Source organism: Callospermophilus lateralis, chromosome 6 (genome assembly GCF_048772815.1).
Source record: "Callospermophilus lateralis isolate mCalLat2 chromosome 6, mCalLat2.hap1, whole genome shotgun sequence".
NCBI classification, from domain to species: domain Eukaryota; kingdom Metazoa; phylum Chordata; class Mammalia; order Rodentia; family Sciuridae; genus Callospermophilus; species Callospermophilus lateralis.
In genome coordinates, this window is record NC_135310.1 from 10,930,725 (window position 1) to 10,954,405 (window position 23,681).

General features: G+C 38.7%; 1 protein-coding gene across 3 annotated transcripts in view; it reads right to left on the reverse strand.

The window, feature by feature from the left end:
- The window catches only part of Arid1b (AT-rich interaction domain 1B), a 402,089-nt gene that overhangs the window by 83,271 nt on the left and 295,137 nt on the right, over positions 1 to 23,681 (reverse strand). For all 3 annotated transcript variants that reach the window (XM_076858093.2, XM_076858094.2, XM_076858092.2), the window contains exon 6: positions 5,562 to 5,651. In XM_076858093.2, coding sequence (XP_076714208.2) covers positions 5,562 to 5,651 — 90 coding nt within the window. The remainder of the gene's footprint in view (positions 1 to 5,561; positions 5,652 to 23,681) is intronic.

Genomic DNA, 23,681 nt, shown 5'->3' on the forward strand with positions numbered 1-23,681 from the left:
GACAATTAGCATAACCTGAGGAACATCTCAACATCAGCAGATTCACTGTCCTATTTAAAACTGAGAATTCAAAAGAAAGATGAACAAAATAATTTCTGTAGTTTGCAAAACCAGAACAATTTTTAACAAATAATAAATCTCACTTCCAACTCCTTAACAGTTATCTTGGTAGTCTCCTTCATTTCAGGGCCAACTTGTTAATCTGTTCTTGATGATTAAGGAGTTAGGTCAATTAAAGTACTCAGAGTAATTTTTAAAATTTCAAAACTAACTTATGGTATAAATATCACTTGAAACAAACTGGTAGTATTAAAAACTTCAAAATTTTTAAGTATGTAATGAAATACTCTTGGGTTATAAAGAGCATGGAGATGGTGAGGGGAGGTGGTCTCTGGACATTTCACTTAGTGCTACTCTTCATGAATTCCAGCTTAGAAGGACACTACAGCTGCCCAGCTGGAGAAACATCTAAACAGCAGCAGTGACCTAAGAGGGAGAAATACTGTATCACAGCAAATGATCTGTTTTGGCAAAATGGTAAACTTTTCAAATTTGAGAACAAGAAATATTCTAATATTTGGTTGTTCTGTGCTTTGGAAAGATTTGCGATCCTTGAATGATGTGACTAAAAATCTGGTGAGAAATTCTATTCAGACTGAAAGGAAACAAAAGTACACCACTAATTGGTGGGAATAAAATTATACTAAGGCAGTGAACATTTGGGGTTAATAGTAGAAGAAAAAGAATAATGAAGACATATACTGTTCAATCAGTTTAAGTAAAATATATAAGTTGTAAATCTCAGACTACTGAAATACAGACATTCTAATTTACTATTTTTGGTAGCACACAAAGAGGACATCAAAAGGCAGGACCATACCCCATCTGAGATGTGCTCTTGTTGGACAGCAGCACTATTTATATTTATAAAAATGCAACTGCCGATAAACATCACTTTGAGAAGATCAGGTTCCAAAGATGAAGTTTTTGTGGTTCTGCTGACAAACAGCTGTCAAAGATCCTAAGTTTGGCTGGAAAAAATTCCAGGACATCATACAAATGCACAATTGTGCTATCTCTGTTCTCAGTCCACAGCCACAGTGGAAGCGCCACTGGTCCGGCTTCACCAACCATAGCACCATCGAGAGCCAGTTGTCCTGCAGGCACAGCCAGCCTGTATGTCGCCAGGACTGCAACTCTGCCTCAACATGGCAGAGGCAGGCGAGGTCCACATCTGGTCAGCAAGGGGGACAAAAGTGAAGGCTAGGAGAAGCTATTCAATAATTCTGGAAAACCTCACCCAGGATTCCTTCGTATGAATCTGGCAGTCAAAGAATGGTGCCAAACAAATGCCTCTGGCCACAGAATACATTTCCAAGCACATCACAGACCTGTAGCAGCATCGATTCTGTGCACTGTCTGTGTCCGAAAGGGAAAGTTCTTAGGGGTTGTGTTCCAGCATATCTCTAGGACTAATTAAATCCTCATTATTACCTTCTAATTATTCAAATACTGTGGGATTATGCTCAGGAAGTCCCTGCTGGCGCACTAGATGAAAAGGGTTAAACAATCTATGTTGATTTTGAGAATCCAGATCTCATTCAGACCTTCAGAAAGCCACCAGCATTAACATGAATATTTAACAAGACACTACTGTGAAAATTAAAAGGGAATTCAATTAAAAGGTTTTCGAAAAATTAATTCTGACCTCTCTACATCTGTCCAAATAAATAAGTCTTCTTTCAACGTTTTCACCTAATTGCTAATCCAATAAACCAGAAGGGCAGCTGGTAGTTTCATTAAGCTTAACACACTATAGGGGTTAAAAATGTGATCACTTTAATGTTAATAATTATTATACTTATTTATCTGCTCAGATGACTACTCCATATTCCTTCCACGCCCTCTTGTAAAACAGAGCAACACATTAATAAGCTGTTTCATACTGCTCTTTTTGAATTTTTAAGACACGCATGTTAAAAGATTAAGAAACAAGGATAAAACTAATCCACACTTGCTAGGTACAATTTTCCTGTAAAATCTATTTTAATATTTTAGGGCTACCTTAACTGTTCCTCTTAGGTAGCCTTATTTATACTACTCCATTTTTTGGTGAGGTGATTTAATAACAATTCTGAACACTGTTATATGAGGTCTATAGAGAGAAGATTTGGTTTAAAATAAAAATCAATGGCAAATATGTCACTACTGAACATCAAACTGAAGTTTGGGCCTTTCTTTCTTTCTTTCTTTTTTGAATTTATATCAGCAATAAAGTAAATACCAAAGAATCTGAACTAATTTTCTTTAATCAATTAGTAAAAAGGTCCAACAGCGAAGCATCAAATCAAGTTTATATTGGAAAATGGGTGAAAACAGAGGAAATGACACTGTGTGAGAGAATAAAGAGGCTAAGAGACTTTGCCTTTCTCCCCTTTGGTAACCTATAGTGCCACGTTCATATTTATGCACAAAAACCTGTATAGATGGAAACAAAGCTGTAGAAACCCAGGGCTATTTTCATCTGTGTTAATGTGGGGAGATGGATTTGTCACTGTCTTTTGACAAAATTCCATATAGAACTATCAAGCACAAAAGGGTAATGAACCAGAGATGGGTTGGGGTGGGTACTGCCCTACCTTGCCAGGGTGGTTCCCATGCCCAGGGCAGCCTGAGGTTTATAAAACTCTCTTCCTTCACAGGGACATAAGCATCATGTGGGAAGGAAGGACAGCAGAGCAGGAGCTGGCCTTCTGCACCTGGAAGGACCTGGCTCCAGGGTGGTGGTGTGGGTGGTGGTGTCAGTGCTGCCGCACCTCAGGAGGACTCTGGGCAGGACCAAGAAAGGGGCATTCCACATAGAAATAGCTGTGCCAGCTCTCCCTTTGCATACACCATGAAAGGAAACGTCCTCCTGGACACATTAAAGAAAATGGGAACGCATGGAGTCTCCCTGACATCTTCGTCTTGTTGAAATCAGCTCTGTTCTTACCTGATCTATCAGAGTCCATGGTTTCTGAGAAAAATACGTTTGAAAATAGATCCTAAATCATTGTTGTATTATTTCCTGATTTTTTCCTTATTACTTCTTTGAGAGGGACATATATCAAATATAAGGTTATAAATGAAATTAAACTGCTTTTCAGTAACGAATCAATGATAAGGAATGTTCTAGAAGGGTATTCTACGACCTTCTTTTATACTGTCCATTGTTGGTGCACAACAAATGATGGAAAAGCAAAAATGAATTTTTACCATCATAGCAAATGTTATCAGGAGCTGACATCTCTTCCTAAATTTGAACAAACAATAAAGTAATTTTCTTTTGATCCTTGCTGTCCAATTTTGAGAAAATTTAACTCATGTATGGCAACGCATCATTTAACATAGTAGTCATTTTAAGAAATGAAGTTTTGCTTTTTAGGAGGTTATCTAACCAATAAAAGCACAAAAGAGAATGCAAATAGTGTCTCTAGCACAATCTTTCAGAAAAGGTTTAGGGAATATGTGCCCCCCTCGCAAAAAAAAAAAAAAAAAAAAAGTCAATTCAGATTTAGCATCTAAGACAACCAGAGGAAAACGTTAATAGATGTGGTAATTTTCCATGTTGTTACATTAACCAGGCTTCCTCCTTGTCATCCTGACCTTCATACTTGCTTCCCCACATTTCCTAATCTTAACACCTATCAGTTGCCAGGGTTGAGGAGATTTGACAGAATTTCTCTTTGGTCTCCTAAGTTCTATAGTGCAGGGATCCCACATAAGGGGCACTTACCCTGTGACATGAGATATCAACAGACTTGTGCCTGTGTAAGTGCTGCCACAGGCCCTTGTTGTTGAGAATTAGTGAGGTGACAGCCATCTCCAGATTGGTTCTAGACCCGGCCCACAGGTGCTCCATGCAGGGCTTCCTCTACCCCATCCTGTCCCCACCACCGTGCACAGAAGGTCAGCCCCCCCACATACACAGAGAAGCAAGCTCCCCACAAGTATGGCACCGGAGCATGCTCTCTCCAGGGATGTCTGTAAGGTCTTCAGGACGATGGGGCCCAAGGAGGAGCTTACACAGATGAGCAATCTTAGAGGACCTGGCTAGAGCGACATATAGCACGTCGAGAGCACACAGAAACAAATGCTCAAGTTCGCACCATGATGAGGCCTGTTAAAGACTGTGGAGTTGAGGCAGTGCTTCTCCAGATGCCCCTTAGCCCTGTGCATCACAGTACCTGGAGCTTGTCAGAAATGCAGATTTTAAGTGTCTTCATCAGAAATCTGTGGTGGGCCAGCAATGAGTTTTAAGTCCTGCAACAACTCTCAAGCACGCTAAAGTTTGAGAACCATTAACTAGTCCATGATTAAAACACCCTGTATTATCTTGATAAGGAAATTAAAGTATTAACTACACCTTAAACTATAATAAAAACGCTAATAAGTAAAGGTATTAGGAAATGAAAAATTCACTTTATTCCACTAAACATTCAACACAAATGATACATAGATAAGTCTAATCCATCTTTTTAATGGCATTGCTTTCTAAATTATGTGCCACTGAATTTTTAATATGTAAAATAACTTAAACCTCATAAGTCTAATTAGCAGCAAATCATCATCTCTTCAGCCCTTACAGAAATAATCATAATGTCAGGGCTCAAGCAGCCCTCTAGACATCAGCTACCTAGCCGGCTGGCAACTCCTGGCATCTCCTGTGGAACAGGGTGGACAGGTGGACAAGCTTGACCCACAGGCTGTGGGAAGTGACTGGGAACAGCAGCCCATGGCGACATAAGCCTTGGTCTACACCAATCTGAATTAAAATCATCACCACCACCACCACAGGAGCAGTGGCACAAAAGAGAATGCTGATTGGAGGAGGAGGACCACCGTGCGGGGGGGGCAGAGGTACCACAGGCTGACACACAGCACTGAGTGAAGCACAGAGGCGGCAGATGTGGGTCGACATCAGTTTAGAGGCTTCAGGAAAAGCCCAGTCTCTAAGTAGTCGCTGGGAGTGAGGAAACCACGGGCAAACATAGTCCTCAGTTTCTTCAACTGTACACTGAGCTCTCAGGTCTGCTCCAGTTAGAAGATCTTACAATTTTATATGATAAGTTGAAATATGAGTTTAAAATACTATCATTAAGTCTATTGGAACAAGTGACTAGTCAGGTCAGCACGTGTGCCTGAGTGCACGTGTGCTCACACACTTTACTAGGACGTCATCCACTTCACTTTACAATGTGGACATCATCCACATTGAGCCACTCATAGTTTTCTGCACCCAGCTGGACTAAGCAGACTACAATCAAACACAGACTACACTTCATGGTGTTTTGTGGATACACTGATTCTTTGGGCCTTGAATTACACTTTGGTAACATGTAATCCAATCTGCAAGAAAGAATCCCTTCTCCCCAAATTTGTTGTTACTTATAGAGTTCTATTTATCTGATAAGCATCCTTTTAAAAAATTATCTGTAAGAAGACAAATGGGTGAGAAAACTCATATGAGCCTTCTATACTCAAAGCATGACCAGTGCACAGGATGTGAACTGAAGACTCACCTCTTTCCTGCGGCATTGGTGACTGGCTCAAGGCAGGATGGGAACTAGATTCTGACTGGCTCCCAGGTGGCTGAGGAGGCATCTGACTGCCTGTAAAACACAAGAGGGAAAGTGGGGATGGGGGGACCATTTGCGTTAATACTGCAATTGTGCCAAAAAAACAAAAAACACCACACACACAAAGAAACCCCCCAAAACAAGACACAGATACATATATTTCTTTCTCTCTTTTTTTTTTAAGGTGGCCACTCTTTTTTTTTTTTTTTTTTAAAGAGAGAAAGAGAGAGAGAATTTTAATATTTATTTCTTAGCCTTTGGCGGACACAACATCTTTATTTGTATGTGGTGCTGAGGATCAAACCTAGGCCGCACGCATGCCAGGCGAGCGCGCCACCGCCTGAGCCACATCCCAGCCCCAGATACATATACTTCTTATGGTCACAAAAGGCACGGCTCACATAGAAAAAGACACAGCTGAAAAGAATGTAATATTTCGTTTGTTTCCTGAAAAATGAAGAGGAAACATGATAAAGTTCTCACCAAAAAGACCTGCTAAAAGTTCAGTTTGTTACTGAATAAGCCCCCAAACTCATGGATCAATCAACCTGTAGTTGAAGTAGCTGGACATACACTCCCTACACATTCAATAAAATTCAAAACAGTGAAGTCAAACAGGTAAGCAGGTGTGTAGAATGGCCAACAATTACTCATTGGTAATATCCAACTAATGCAGTCATAGTAACAGTAGTAACAGATTCCTAAAAAGTTTTGTAATCAACCTGAGAGTCAAACTCAGAAGACCTCCATTAAGAAACATAAAAAATGGTACTACACAATGGAATATGTTATTACTAAAAAAAGGAATATTATTATGCATCTCCTTTGATCTTTATTGCTTAAACAGTAACAGCAACTATGTAACTTTCAATGAGTTTGGCTTTTTCCTATATCAACGTGGGCTCCCTGGGACGGGAATCCTGTCTTTCACTCCTTTAGTCCCTCCCTTAGCATAACGAATCTCTGAATGTGAACTAGAGAAAAACACACTTTTTTACTGACAAAGGAAAATGTACTTATTCCACTGATAAAAGAGGGACAGTACATCACAAGGTGGGAGACAGGATGCAGAAACGCAGGCACCACAAGGCAGGGGGTCCCCTCAGTTCTCTTTCTGGCTCAGAGGGTTAGATGCATTTCTAATACTAAAATACTAGGATTAAAAAGAATGTTGAATTCAGCACAACCCGCAGGGCATGCTCTGCTCTCTCCCCTTGCTACCACAGGTGGGAGCGAGAAGCACGTACAAACATCTCTCTCTGCACACCTTCTGGAATAGTCATGTGACAGGGCCAGCTCAACCTGACTGCTTTGCTCCTCTATGTCCTACTCTTCCATAGTTATATACACTGCTAAAAAGAATCACAACTGTGCAGAGGAGGCAATGCCTGAAGACCACCTCTGATTCTCCCCAGCGGAGGCCATGGCGCAGGCCTGGGGATTTGTGATGAACAAGTGATGTGTCTTCCATTTTTACAGCATGGTGTCTCAGGCCTGGAGTCTCTGGGGACTGCCACTCATGTCTCACTCTAATAACAGTTGTTATCTGACAGCCAGAGAGGCAGGAAGATAATTTTCAGTTTTGATAATAGGTATAAATAGCTGTTAAAAGTATCACTGTAAAACAATTCTCAAATTTTATGTTGGGTTAGGCATCTCACTTTCAGAGGTGGACATAAGCCTTAAGGCTGTACTCCTGAGTGGTCCTGGGTGTTCCACGCTGCGCTCGTTCTCAGATGAAGCCAAAGCCAAACACCCGAGTTGACAGACACAGAGAAACAGGTGCCGTGAGACATGAGCTCTTCCATGAGTCCCCTCACTAGCAGCTGAAAGTCCTGACAAATGGCACAGAATCTACTTGACATTGGTTTGTCTTAGACTTTGTAGTAAAAAGTATTAATACCAACTAACTACATATAAAGTAAAAACTAAATTCTGGACCAAAACAAATTTCAAGAGCAAGTTACTGGCTACAGATCTACAAAAGCTGCTGTGTCCACAGCAGGGTCAAACCGTTCCTATGAAATTCCCTGCAGTCACAATCTACAGTCCACTTAGAAATTTAAAGCACTCTGCAACCAAACACGGACTTTTTAAGTTTCCCTAGGGAATCAGCTAAGGCAGGACAGTTAAGTGCTTACATTATAACGATCACTTCTGCATGACAGGCTGGATTCATAGACTCAGGACAGTAAAAACAAACAGTAATTCTGTGTTAACACAGGGCACCAGGCTTATGTTGTGCCTGCCCGAGGCGCTGCTCCTTCCATACAATATATCAAGTGAAAAATAAAAAAGGCTGTAAGAAGCCCATCTCACGACTCATAAAATACTGCCTCAGCCAAGCACCACTCACGGTTGTTTGGTGCAATTCTGAGAGTGATTCCCTTCAGAACATGGAGAAAAACCATGTATTAAATCCATCCTGTTGAAAAATAAACACGAACCTTTGGGTGTTAAGGATAAATATTTCCAGGCCATTTAAAATTCCTCATTTTCTTTGATCTCTCTTTTCTCATAGTTCCTTAATTACGAGGTAACTACAGTTACTAGGAGATAATTCATCCTCCAAGAGTGTTATACAGCAGGCGCTAACTCAGAAAATGGGGCTGTGAAAGGTGATATAGGAGACTCACTCATGTCCATGGTTCATACAAAGCAGAGAATTCAGATCCCTTCAAACCAGCCGAATCAAGTAAACACCTTCTGAACAATGGATTTCTGTATGGCAGGTCAGTGACAAATTCAACCTTTCAAAGAAAGTTTGGTAGTTGATTTTAAGAGAGAATATGGCCATGTAAAGTGAGCAAACCAACTTTATGCGGTTCTTAAACATTCAAACTGAGTTTCTTTTAACATGTACCCTGAACTCCCCTTGTCTGTGATGATGATGACATGATGAAGTAAAATACTGCCAGAAGAATTACTGTGAACTAGAAAATCCCACCATCTCACACCTGACTTTACTTCCCAATGACCATGTATGCATCACTGTGCAAAATCTTCATGTGACAAGTAAAGGAAGCATCAATAAGTTACCTGAATTTCTACTTTTGCTGAGTTATAATGCTCATCCTAAATCTATGTTGATTTAAAAAACAAATGAACAAGTCCATTTATTTTTTTATTAATTTTAGATTTAGGAAAAATTGTGAAGATTATCCAACAGTCCAACAGCCCACCGCCCCCTAATGGAAATATCTTATATAACCATGATACGTTTATCAAGATGGGAAGTTTATCTACAGAATTTATTTGGAGTTTGTTGACTTTTCCAGCAAACATCCTTTCTTCTGGGATCATTGTGCCCTGCATTTAGTTATTTCTCCCATGTCCTCTAGCCTATAAAAGTCCTCCTATCTTTTCTTATATTCTATGACCTGGCAACTTTTGAAGAGTACCCCTGAGTTACTTTGTAGAACGCTACCCAATCTGGCTTGGGCTGATCTATTTTCATCACTGAAATACATTTTGGGACATGTTCAACAAAAACACCACACTCTTTAGCTGGTTCTAAGGAGGTCACAGATGCTGGCTGGCCCACTTCTGGTGATGTGGACCTTGACTACTGGGTTAGGCTGAAATCTACTTTAAAGTTCCTTGTTTCTTCTTTGCAGGTGATAAATGTTAGGGGAGAAATGTGAGACTATGCAAATCCTGCATCTCCTCAAACTTTTACAAGCCAATATTCACAACTGAAAAAACTCTTGTTTAGGCATTTACTACGGAGGTGTGTGCTCCTAGTAATTCTGTTTCCCTTTTTCCTTCTACATTCATTAATTGGAATTCTATTCTGAGGAACAGAATAACTGTGTCCCCATTTATTTACTAGACCATTTATGTATATCCAAGTGAACTCATGGTGGCAGATACGTCCCGGGAGGGGGGACTTCCAATGAGTCACACTTGTGTAACTCCCCTCTTTTCACTGAGGGCAGAACCTGACTTGGCTTCTAACCAAAAAACATGGCAAAGGATGGACTGCCACTCCTGGAATAATGATGCCTTACGAACAGCTTCATGAAGAAGTGAGGGGATTCTGCAGAGGTAACTGAGGCTTCTGATCAGCTGACAGGCTGGGCCTGACTTCATCAAAGGGCTTAGACCTTCTAGAAAGTAAGCTTCTAAGATGTGAGCTGAGTCACCAGGCGAGGACAGGAGTTCCACACAATAGGGGCCTCACTCCTTGCTATAGTTTGGATGTGGCATGTCCTCCAAAGAAAGGCCCACGTGGTGAAGTCCTGGCTCCCAGCTTGGCCCTGTTGGGAGGTGGGGTACCTGTAGGAGGCAGGGCATAGTGGGAAGTCGTGGTCATTGGGGATATGCCTATGAAGGGGTCTGTGAGACATCAGTCCCTAGTTCGTTCTTTCTTTTTTTTTTTGCTTCCCAGTTGCCATGAGGTGAGCAGCTTGTTCTACCACATGCTACCACCACACTGGGTTGCCTTACCATGGGCCCAAAGCAAGGGACCAACTATCACAGACTGAAGACCGAAAGCTGTGAGTCAAAATAAACCTTTTACTCAGGTGATTTATCTCAGGTATTTGTTACAGTAATGGAAAGCTAATACACTCCTACAACCACAAGGAAGTGACTACTGCTACAATCTGAAAGAAATTGAAGCAGATTCTTCCCCAGTTGAGTGTCCAGATTAGAACACTGACCATGAGAAGACTTTGAGTATAGCCCCGTGAGATCCTGAGCAGAAGACAGAGTTATGAAGCTGTGCCTGGACTCCTGACCCTAGGAACTGAGTGCTGTTTTAAGCTGCTAACTTTTAATAGTCTTTTACACAGCAGCAGAAAACTAATAAATGGATGGATTTATTTTATATTATGGGTAAACCAAATAAACAAAATCAAACCCAGGACTATCATTATTTTGTTGCTCCAACTGTTTTGGCTTTGGCCATTAGAAGCTCCTTCCAGTTGATTCCTGAGTCCTGTTGACAAGCCTCCCTTGCTTCATTGAGCATTTTCTTCCATCTTAGAAACACCAGATGCTCCAGGCTCATCTTCTATTTGTTCTGCCCCAGCCCATATCAATCACTTCCAGAAGCCCTGGTTCCTTTTCCTGGAGAGTGCCATTGTGAGACTAGGGTCAGGTACTAGCCTGGCTCACCTTTACTCCTGTGCCGTGCTTCCAGCCAACGCAGCGAGCAGAGGTAAGGAATACATGCACGGAAACTAACCTATGCATACACATGCATCTATATCTATCTATTCATTTATTTATTTATTTATATGCAGTGGTGAGGATCAAACCCAAACAAGGGCTCTGCCACTGAGCCACAACAGCCCTCGTACTTGTATTTTGATATGTGTGTATATACACGTATAACCACAAGTTTACTTGAATACTTTGAATTCCATTTCAAAACTAAAGAGTGCATTTTAGCCTTCTTACTCATACTTTTCCAACAGCGAGAAGTCCAACCCTCATTATCTAGATCAATTTACTTGTTTGATTCTATTATATGCACATAGTCATTTTAGATTACTAAGCTATATCCCTGTGAACAACACAGGGTTATCAGTGTTAGGGTTCCATTTAGGGTTCCTGCTGCATCCTGACTGTCTGTGATTACTTTGTAGCTCTGGGGGTATGTAAAACACTTTTATAGCTTTAAGTCAGTTGTTTTTAAAAAAATGTGTGAGTGTCCCTCCCTCCTCTTCCCCTTCCCTATGCCCATTTCCTCTTCCTCCTAGCCTTTTCCCCACTGCCCTTTGTGAATGGCCAGCCTGATACTGTTTATGGTTTTCTTTCCTATATTCCTTTTTACACAACAGTTTGCACACTCAGGTATCTTTGGCTTTGCTTTTTTCAGTGAACAGCATGCCCTGGAAAAGTTCTTCCTGTCAGATCACAAAATCTTCCTCATTATTAAAAATCACTCCAGAGTAGTCTTTGTGAGAGGGCTGCAAAGTGTACTCAGGACTCTCCTCTGGGTGCACGTGGTTACATATCTGGGTAGTTTTGAGTTATATCTTCGGTTTAATTCCTCCAGGGCAGTTTCTGGATAAAAAGGTCATACATTTTCCCATTTCCCTCAGAAACTGTACCAACTTACACTGCCACAGCAATGTTTCAGGAACCTGTATCTCCATAATGTTCCTAATAGGAGGTGCCACTCTTCTAAAAAATTTTTTCACCAGTCCCATGTGAGAAACAGTGTCAGCAATTTTTGAATTTATGCTTCTCTAATTTGGAATCTATTTTTCCATGCTTGGAGGTCATTTTTATATCTTGTGAATTGTTTGTTCATGGCTTTCTCCCATGTTCTACATGGGTTTTAAGTCTACAATTCCAGTTTTAAGTTCTTCATGTTTATGGTGTCAGCTATGAATATTTTCTCCCAGTTTCTTAGTGGTCTAGAGATTTTACTTATGGTATCTTTTAAAATGAAACTTTAAAAAATGTAGTCAAATTTACCAAATTTTTATTGCCTTTGGATTTTGAGTCACAGTCAGAAAGTTCTTCTCTACACTGAGGTTCAAAAGGAACTCTTCCTAGTTTTCTTCAAGTACATACACAGTTTCATTATGAGGTATAGATCCAATGTATCTTTTTTTTGCAAGTGGATCCCTAATTATTTCGACATCATTTCACACAGTGACTTGGAATGCCATCATGGTCATGCCCTCAATTTTTATGCATATTGGGTCTAATTCTGGGCTTGCTCTTCTATTCCAGTGGTCCGTGAGTCTATTTGTCTGCCAGCACCACAGAATTTTTAATCATGATTAGTTCAAACCATGTTTTAACTAAGGATAATCCTGTGCTTCCTGCTTTTCCTTTTTCAGTGTTTCCTAATATGTTTGTTTCTCTGTATGAATTTTACTGTCAACTTGTCTAATGATATAAAATACCTTCCTGATATTCTTACTGGGAATGCAATGAAACTATAAATGAATCTGGGAAGAAGAGATCACTCTTGAACTCAGGAAATCCTTTCATTTTTTCAAGTCCTCCTGAGTCCCTATTGGGTATACAAAAGGCCTTGTACACTCTATTAATATTAATAACATTTAATCTTCCTTGTTGCTATTGTAAATGTGATTTCCCCACCATTATGTCTTCTAACTGTACATTTTGCACCAAGTTCTTTTACTGTCTTGAGTTAATTCATGACTGATTCTCTTAAGTTTTTCCAGGCACATTATTGTATCATCTGTAAATAGAGTTTTATTTCTTCTATACCCATTTTTATGTCTTTACTTGAGTCTTCTTGTCTAACTGCATTGCTTACAACGTCTAGTACACTGCTCTGTGATAATGGAGATAGTGGTCTTCCTTGTCTCGCTGGTGTGCTTAGTGGAAATGTCTCTCAAGTCTCTCGCCATATAACTAAAAGATACTCATACTGTGCCCTGTTGAGAAAGCATCTCTAAATTACTACTTACTTCCTTAAGTGTTTGTTTTTTCAATCATGATTTGGTGTTGAGTTTTGTTAAAAAAGACCATTTTCCCTCCTCAGGTTTATTTTTATAGTATATAATATTAAGAGTTGTTAATGTTGAACCAACCTTGAATTCTTGGGATAAATGCCACCAGACAATGGTACATTATTTTCTTCCTGTATTTTCTTTACAGTAAAGATAGGCTTAAGGGTAATCTTGCTTATTAAAAAATAGCTTTTAAGAAGCTTTTAAGCTTTTTTAATAAGCTTTTAAGAACTTGATCAAGATAACCATGAAACTAAATTTTGGGGTCATAAGACACTGGAAGTTAGTATGTAACAGAACTGGGAGAAAACTGGCTATATGTTATGTTTTTGGTAAATTAGCCAACATCCAGTAAGTGTAACTTACAGTGTATGAACATGAACATATTATAGCCCAGCACATCATAGACCAACATGGCTGGGCAGTTGGTCAGCAACTACTAACCAGCACAGAGCTATATGCATCTTACTGTTGGACAGGATATTAACAGTCCTTGTAGTTCTCAATTTACTTCTGTGTTTATTTATCTCGTTTCACTAGAGTATAAATTCCATGAGGACAGAGAGTCCTATTTTGTTCCCTGCCATACTGTGTCTCCTGAACTCAACACATAGTGTACATTCAATAAGTGTTTCTAGTTAAATGAATATGTGGCTGGTTATTCCAGGAAGTACATTTAGATTAATAGTTAATCAGACCTTTAAAAGTTATTGGTAATCACATCGTTTCATCTTATTCTAAATCAGGAGTACACAAACCTTTTCTGTCAACTGCCAGATAGAGAATATGAGCCTTTTTGGTGGCAAGTTCTCTGTTGTTCTCTGCAAGTTCTCAACTACTCAACTCAGCTACTACAGTTCAAAAGCAGCCAAACAACACATAAATGAAATAGTGTAAATATAACTTCATTTACAAAAATATGTGAAGAGCTGAATTTGTCCCACAGGCTATATTTAACTGGACCCTGTTCTAAACAATAATATCAGTACAAAAACATTCAGGAATACTTGCAAACAGTGTTTAATAATAGCAGCAATTACATACAAATCTGCCACAGTCCCCCATAACAAGGAAACTTCTATAAATGTCAATAAAAGAAAGTGGTTTCTGTGCTGGGGTAGTGGCTCAGAGGTACAGTGTTTGCCTAGAACGTTGGAGGCCTTGGGTTCAATCCTCAGCACCATATAAAACAATCAATCAACCAATCAATCAATAAATAAACTTATGAGAGAGAGAGAGAGAGAGAGAGAGAGAGAGAGAGAGAGAGAGAGAGAAAGAAAGACAGAAAGAAAGAAAGAAAGAAAGAAAGAAAGAAAGAAAGAAAGAAAGAAAAGAAAAGAAAAGAAAAGAAAGTGGTTTCTGTCCTCTGCAAGCCAGGTCTAGTGTAGCCGCCCTGGGCTCCTAAGCATTCATTGCAAGCACAGGCCTAAGACATAAATGGCAAGTCCACTAATAGGTGAAGTTTTAGAGAAGTGATTACTTGCAGTTTTATTTTTCCACCTCTTATATCAGATCAAAACAAGCAAATCAATTACTTATCAGGTGCAATCATATAAGTCACACTTTATCACTGCTGTACTGGATGGTGAGAATAAGCATGAGAGGAACAGGTTCCCATGTTAACTATTTTTAAGGCTAAAACTTTCCTGGGTTAATTCCTCTCTATATTACTACTGCATACAACTGTAAAATTAAAAATGACAAGAACACTTGCTCAGAAGTACTTACAGCCTCTAGCAAACAAACAGTTCACCCCTTTAAATAACAGTGTCCTATTCCCATATAATTCCAGTAGACCTAGAAATACTCAATTTTTATAAAAGTTGTAGTGGCCAGAGAAAATGTATTTCTTCCTTTTACACAGTTACAAATAAAAAGTCCACCAACCTAAGATGCAGTTAGTTATCTAAGATGGAACCCTGACATAGACAATAAAGCAAATCTGGAGTCTGTATGACAGACACTACTTGATTTAATTTTAGTGCCAGAAATACATTTCCCTACCTGCCACAGACTCACTGGTGATCTTCTGGAGGATGTACTTCTCATGTCCTGACAACCTCACTGTAGGAGCCATATACATTCTCTCTATGGGCTGCATTTCAAGTTACTCCTTTAATTTTTGAAATATGAAGGACTGGTGAGGAGCATTTCTGATAAAGGGCAATTCTGATTTTGTTAGGCAGTGGCACTGGTGGGCTGCACAGAGGACTCTACTCTGTGGAAATCACTGACTGCCTCATCTACCTCAGTAGCAAATCAGCAGCTCTGCAATACAAGCAGCCAAGATTTCACTCGGCTTTTCTTTAAATATCTGCATAATGTCTCGTGATGTGAACGAAAAATGAGTCTTGATAATCCATTAAGTTTGTCAAATATCCTACGCTTTTCATTTACTTACACAAGTTTGAAAGTCAACAAATTATTTTGATACAGCATTCTTTTGTCCCATGTCTTCTATTTCATTTGCTTTAAGAAATGAAAATAAAATCTCCTATGCTCAGAATCAGGACGCTCTTGACTGACACCACTTCCGATATGCTCCAAAGCAACACTGAAAATAGAAAGTCTTCTCAGGCTTCAGCTTAGTGGTTAGAGCTACCTGCTTGCCTGCAGAGTGTGGGTGTGTACTTAGTCGGTGTGTGCCTGAGTGCCCCATGTGTTTTAAACAGATTTTCACTCTTGCTAGAAAGTACTGTCCTGGGGAGTGGGGGGTGGGGAGTGGCTGTGATGGGCTGTCAACACAGATCTTTATTGTGAGCTAATCCAACTTCCAATGAGAATAGTGCAAAAATAAGAAAGCAACACTCCGCCCCTGCCTCTGCCCTCCAAGATGGCACTCCCAGATTCAAGAAGCCAAGCCTGTGTCTGGGGAGACAATCCCCTCCATGTCACAGGGCTCAAAAGTCCATTTTGTTCTGAAAATAGAGATAACTCAGTACTCCAAGAGGAAGACCTGACATGTGTACACCTGAGCCAATAAGAAGAAACTTCTGATTTCCCAACCTTGACAGTTCCCCACATGCCTTTATTAGAAACCCACGCTCACCTTCTTGATGAAGCTTTAACTATTCTCCCTACTGTGGTCTGAGCTTTGAGTGTATTTATATAAAACTCTGACAAGAGTACAAGATTGATTAGTTACAAAGGCCTATCACTTAACAAGTAAAATCAAAGTGAATCTGATGCAGTCTAAGAAATATGCCCCACCAGAAGTCCTACAAATGTGATTCCTTCCTGCCAATTAACAAGAGAAACTTTTGACAGTCCATCATGATTCATCTAGCTTACCAGATTCAAACCGGAAATTTCCCCAGTATCTCCTTTCCTTTGATTAACTTAAATATACTAAAATTATATAATGTCCTCTCATGGAAGTCAGTCAGCAGTCTGAGTAATGGATAACCATTAGAGCCCTTCCAAGTAGATACCTTCCAAAAGAGAATTTAAGGCACAGAAACTAAAAAGGCCTCATAAGGCACATGACAAGGCAATGAGAGTGCACAAGGCCAAACACAGACTTCTGGACTTCAATGTCCAGGTCATTACAAGCTCCCAAGCAAAGGAAGTTCAATAGAAAAATAATCTACTAAATGAGAATCCAGACAGGAGTAAATAGAGCAAAAAACCAAAATGAAAGGAAACCCCAAACATATATCTATACTAATGCTGAATGTTAACGGTCTCAACTCCCCAGTTAAAAGATACAGATTATCAGAATGGATCAAAAATTAGAATCTGGGGCTGGGGTTGTGGCTCAGTAGTAGAACACTTGCCTCACATGTATGAGGCGCAGGGTTCAATTCTCAGCACTGCATATAAATAAATGAATAAAATAAAGGTCTACCAATAACAAAAGATTTTTTTTAAAAAAATTAAATCCAACTATATGCTGTTTACAGAGACTCATAGGCAAAGACATCCATAGGTTGAAGGCAAAAGGATGGCAAAAAATAGTCCATGCATATGGACCAAGAAAACAAGCATGGATAGCTATACTCATATTTCACAAAGCATATTTCCAAGTAAGAATTAAACAGAAGAGAAAAAAAGGATGGCTACTACATCTTAGTAAAGGAAACAATCCAATGAGAAGATTTAATGATAGTAAACATGTATGCGCCAAATGTCAATACCCCAAATTACATGGAAAAGAATGTTCCATGACATTAAATCTGACACAGACCCCAACACAATAATACTGGGTGATTTCAATATACCCTCATCACCAACAGACAGGTCATCAAAACAAAAACAATAAAGTATCTCCAACCTAAGCAACACTAAAAATCAAATGGACCTAATGGACATCTACAGAATATTCCGCCCCCAAACAGCTGAATTTACCTGTATCTCAGCTGCACACTGAACTTTTTCCAAAAGAGAACAGATTGTAGGCCACAAAACAAATCTTCACAAATGAAAAAAAAAAAAAGACCAATAACAACAACAACAACAACAAAACAACGATACAATCCTATGTATCCCAATAGATCTTAATGAAATGAAGCAAGAAACCAACAGCAAGGAAAATTATATAAACCACATAAACACATGGAGATTGAACAATATTATCTTAAATGAAGAATGGATCAAAGAGGAACTAAGAATAGAAATCAAGAAATTCTTAGAAAAAAAATTGAGAACAGAGATAAAATGTATCAAACGTATCAAACAAGCAGTGGCTAAGAGAAAAATTTATAGCACTGAGTGCCTATTCAAAAAATTAGAGATTCCAAATAAATAAGCTTATGCTTCATCAAGGCCTTACGAAAAGAACTAACCAACTCTAAAACCAGTAAAAGACAGGAAAGAATTAAGATTAGAGCAGAAATCAATGAAATTGAGAATAAGAAAACAATACACAGGATAAATGCAACATAGAGTTGGTTCTTTGAAAAGTTAAATAAGATAGACAAACCCATTAGCCAAACTAGCCAAAAGAAAGTGAAAAGGTGCAAATCACCAAGATCAGAGATTAAAAAGGAGCTATCACTACAGACCCGTCTAAAATACAGAGGATCATCAGACCGATTTTGAAAATTTCTACTCCAATAAACTGGAAGATCTAGAAGACACTGACAAATTTCTAGACAATATATAACCTTTCCAAATTGAATCCAGAAGATATAGAAAATCTAAACAGGCCAATATAAAGTAATAAAGTTGAAACAAAAATAAGAAGCCTTCCAAAAAAAAGAAAAGCCCAGGGACAGAGTGATTCTCAGCTGAGTTTTAACAGACTTTTAAAAAAGAACTAACACCAGTCTTTCTCAAATTATTCCATGAATTGAAAGGGAGGGAACACTCCCAAATACATATTAGGAAGCCAGCATAACCCTGATGCCCAAACCAGATAAAGATGCATCAAGGAAAGAAAACTGAAGAGTGATATACCTGATGAACAGAGATACAAAAATCCTTAATAAAATATTAGCGAACCACATTCAAAAGCACATCAAAAACATAAAACAACATGATCGAGTATGTATCATTCCAGGGAGGCAGGGTTGGTTCAACATAGGCAAATCAATAAACGTAATTCACCACTTAAACAGAGTTAAGAACAAAAGTCTATCTCAATAGATGCACAAAAGGCCTGTGATAAAATCCAACATTCATTCATGTTAACAACACTGGAGAAGCTATGGATTGAAGAAACTAACCTTAACATCTTAAAGGCCATTTACGACAAACCCAGAGCAAACATCATACTAAATGAAGAAAAACTAAAAGCATTTCTTCTAAAGTCAGGAACAAGACAAGGCTGTCCACTCTTACCACTCCTATTCAATACAGTCCTTGAAATATTAGTCTGAGCTATCAGGAAAAAAAAAAAAAAAAAAAGTAAGCAAAGAAATACAAATAGGAAAAGAAAAGGTTTTTTTTTTTTTTTAAGTCAAATTATCTCTGTTTGCCAATGACATCATCCTATATCTAGAGGATCCAAAAAAACTCCACCAGAAGACTTCTAGATCTTATAAATGAGTTTTGCAGAATATAAGATAAACACCCATAAATCAGTAGCTTTCCTATACTCCAACATTGATTCAGTCAAGGAAAAAAATCAGGAAAACCATCCCATTCACAATAACCTCAAAAAAATAATAAAATAAAACACTTGGGAATTAACCTAACCAAGGAAATAAACAGGCGCTACAATGAAAATTATACAACACTGAAGAAAGAAATTGAGGAAGACCTTAGAAGATGAAAAGATATCCCATGTTCTTGGATAGTAACAATCAATACTGTCAAAATGGCCATACTACCTAAAGCAATATTCAGATTCAGTGCAATCCCCATCACAATACCAATGACATTCTGTAAAGAATTAGAAAAAAACAATTCTTAGCAATGCTAAGAAAAATGAAGGAGGCACCACAATATCTGATCTGAATTTATACTAAGAGATATAGAAACAAAAACAGCATGATATTGACATCAAAATTGTCATGAATCAAAGGAATAGAAGACACAGAGACAAATCCACCTACCTATAGTCATCTGATATACTTAAAAAGGTACCAAAAATATATCTTGGAGAAAAGACAGTCTTTTTAACAAATGGTGCTGGGAAAACTGGATAGCTATTTATATAGAAAGATGAAACTAGACCCCTAACTCTCACCCCACACATAACTCAAATCAAAATGGATCAAAGTCTTAGGAATTAGACCTGAAGCTATTAAAACACTCTATCATATATAGGTGCTGGATGGGTTCGATCCTCAATACCACATACAAATAAAGATGTTGTGTCCACCGAAAACTGAAAAATAAATATCAAAAAAATTCTCTCTCTCTAAAATATATACATATACATACACACACACACACACACACACACACACACACACACACATATATATATATATATATATATATATATATATATATATATATATATATATATATATATATATACTGGCACAGACTTCCTTAACAAGACCCCCAAAGCACAAGAAATAAAACCAAGAACCAATGAGTGTGTTGGCATCAAACCAAAAAGCTCCTACACAGCAAAGGAAATGATTTAGAGTGTGGAGAGAGTCTACAGAATGGGAGAAAATCTTGGTCAGCTACTCCTCCAATACAGGATTAATATGCAGAATATAAAAAGAACTCAAAAAAATTTAACACCAAAAATGTGATTCTGCAACCTGTACAATCAGAAAAATGAGAAATTATACCCCATTTGATTCAAATGTATGAATTGTCAAGATCATTGTATGATCATGTGTAGCTAATTAAAAAAAATGCCAAATAATAAGTGGGTGAAAGAACTAAACAGAGATTTCTCAAAAGAAGAAACACAAATGGCCAACAAATACATGAAAAAATGTTCAAAATCTTTAGCAATCAGGAAAATGCAAATCAAAACCACACTCAGGGGCTGGGGATGTGGCTCAAGCAGTAGCGTGCTCGCCTGGCATGTGAGGGGTGCTGGGTTCAATCCTCAGCACCACATAAAAATAAAGATGTTGTGTCCACTGAAAACTAAAAAATAAATATTTTTTTAAAAAAACCACACTCAGATTTTATCTCCAGTCAGAATGACAATGATCAAGATTACAAACAGTTAATAAAAGCTGGGGAAAAAGGTTCACTTGTACATTATTGGTGGGACTGTAGATTAGTAAATCAATAGAAATCAGTATGAAGATTCCTCAAAAAATTAGGAATAGAACTACCATGACCCAGGCTATCCCACTTCTTGGTATTTTCCCAAATGAGCTAAAATTGGCTGTGATACAGTTAAATTATGGAATCAACCAGATGCCTGTCAATAGATGAACGAAATAAGAAATCATGGGGTGTGTGTGTGTGTGTGTGTGTAAAAAACAGAGTTCTATTCAGCCATAAAAAACAATAATATTACAGCATTTGCTGGTAAATGGATGGAAATGGACTAAGTGAAAAAAGCCAAACTAAGAAACTCAAAGGTTTTCTCTCATATGCAGCAGCTAGAGTAAAATAAAGGCAAGGATAAGATAACATAAAGAACCAATCAAATATAAATTAATAGATGAGCAATAGGAAATGTAGTATGGTAGAGGAAGGAGAATGGGTGGGTGAGGGAAAAGGGAGAGGGAAAAGAGGGGTTCATGAACTGAAATGAATCCCATGCATGTATAAATTTGTCAGGATGAACCCAGCTACAATGTATAACTATAAAGCTCTAATAATAATAAAGAAAAAGGTAAACCAGAGTCTGAACACATTTACATACAGTAGATTCTCAGCATTAAAATGTAACATTTTTAGTCTGCTAAGTACTCTGAGGTATGGGGACAAGGGTGACTTTTGGTTTTACTATGTGGCCTGACTTTCATTTTCTTTTCTCTCTTTTTTCCTACAGTGCCAGTGACTGAACCCAGGACCTCATGTGCTAAGGCGAGGTTGAGGTCCACTTCCAATGCTGTCCGGCCACTGTTGGCAGGCACATGCAGTGTGGCTGGATGTGGCTGGCCCCTCTGCACACCAGCTCTATTCAGTTTACATATTCTTTCCTCCCAGTAATTCTAGTAAAAGTAATAAAAACTTTCTTTCTAGAAAAACCAGCCATTAAATAAAAGACAAAACTTTAAGGAAAGTTTATCAACTTTACGTGTGAAAACAGGAAGACCAAATAAGTCACAGGAACAAACATGTGACTGGGCTGAAAGCAGAAGCCATTTCTATTTTTGGGAATCTTGAGGATCTGGGAAGGATCCCCCTTGTGAATGTCAAAGATGCCCCGACCTGCATGAACTACCATAGCAAACATTTGGCATTCTCATCAAAAGAAACCCTTTTCCATAGCTTTATAGCTCCGGTTCACAATCAAAGGTCTTTGGGTTTGGAAACATCCACTTGTGGTGAGGGGCGCCTGTGTGTTTTGACATGATATTGCTTGTCCAGAAAGTCTAGATCCGTAGCACCCTTTGTCTATGTAAAACATGGTGGGTTCTGAACCTGACTCACACAGAGCACCAGACAGAAAATGCAGCGCAGCTTCCCGCTGAGTCTGTGTTAATCCCTGCTTTGATGTAAGGTAAAAGGCAGGGAGGGAAACCAAACAGAGCAGGCAGTTTGTATTTCTCTCACCAGGACAAATTAATAAAAACAAAACCTAATTTTTCCCTTCTCTTACCCATTCTTATTCATCCTCAATATTTTTCCTCTAAGATTCTTTTTTTTTTTTGTTGTTTGAGAAGCTTAATATTTGGCTGCCTTCTGAAGAAACGGGTATAGTGACAGATGAAAGACTTGTATTCATCGTATAATTCAGAATAAGGGAAAAAATCGACTGCTGTGCATTTAAGATTCTAACAACCTTGCAATTTTGTATAGTCGTTTCCCCCACCCGTTCTTTTGAAGAAATCTGCTTTTATTCTGTTAATAACTAACCACAGTTGCAGCAGCATGGATCCGATTAGCAGTTCTTATGATACAAAGGGGAGAAGAAAAAAAGCTGTGAACAGGGTTGCCAATTTGTCCACCTGGGCCCCCAGGAGAAAGATTAGCTGAGCGCCTGCCTGCTCCCTTTCTTCCACTTGATCGCTGCTCTGTACTGCCGGATGGAGACGGGCCTTTTCAAAGCCCAGTCACTTTCTTCCTTTAATAAAAGTTTCACTTGCCACCATCCTTTCTTGTCACAAATTTCTTATTCTAGATGCCAACATTTTACCACAACTCGGCCTGTAAACATGGGTAGCTATGAAAGTGCCACACACCAATGCTCATGCCTTTGGAGTCATTTTGCTTTCACAGAGGATACATCCTAAGACTCACGGGTATGCTCTGCAGGGAAAAGGAGCACATTTTCCAGATCGAAAGGTGGTGCATGTGGTGGGTCAACAGGAATCTTTATGCTGTTTCCGGATGTGAGAGGAGGGAAGAAAGGATTTGCAGTTTGGGGAAAAAATGGAATTTGAGCAAAGCAGCACAGGATATATAAAATAAGGACCCAGGGATAAAAACAGTAGCATTACTAGGCAACATAGTTTCTGTATGTTTAGATACAAAACTGTCAATTTATTGACATAAAATAATATACTACTTCCTAAAAGCTTTAAAAACCTCACTTTGTACTTATGCTGAAAAATGAGAGCTTATTTTTGTGATAAGATTTAAAAGTTTGAAACTCTTAGTAAAAAAAAAAACTTCTTTTAAAAGTAAAGAGACAAAGGGGCTGGGGTTGTGGCTAAGCAGTAGAGCATTCACATAGCATGTGCAAGGCCCTGGGTTCGATCCTCAGCACCACATAAAAATAAATAAAATAAAGGTATTGTGTCCAACTATAACTAAAAAATAAATATTAAAAAAAAGTAAAGAGACAAAAAGCTAAAGTACTAGTGTACGCTTTGAAAACTTTAAAAGAAAAACACAAGGTTTCGGCACACCGTGTCCAGGATCTGAAGGATCCGGCTGACACTTCATTATTTACATTTAAAGGCACCAATAAGCATCTGTTTCACTCGCTCTGACATCACGTTCACAGCATGGCATGAATTCAGGTGTTTCAGTAAGTGCGTTTTTAAGAGGATGGAACCAGACTGACCGGTAACCAAACTCTTCAACAGCAGGGATCTCAGGAGGCACTAGCTAGTATCGAGGTACCCAGCTGTGCTCT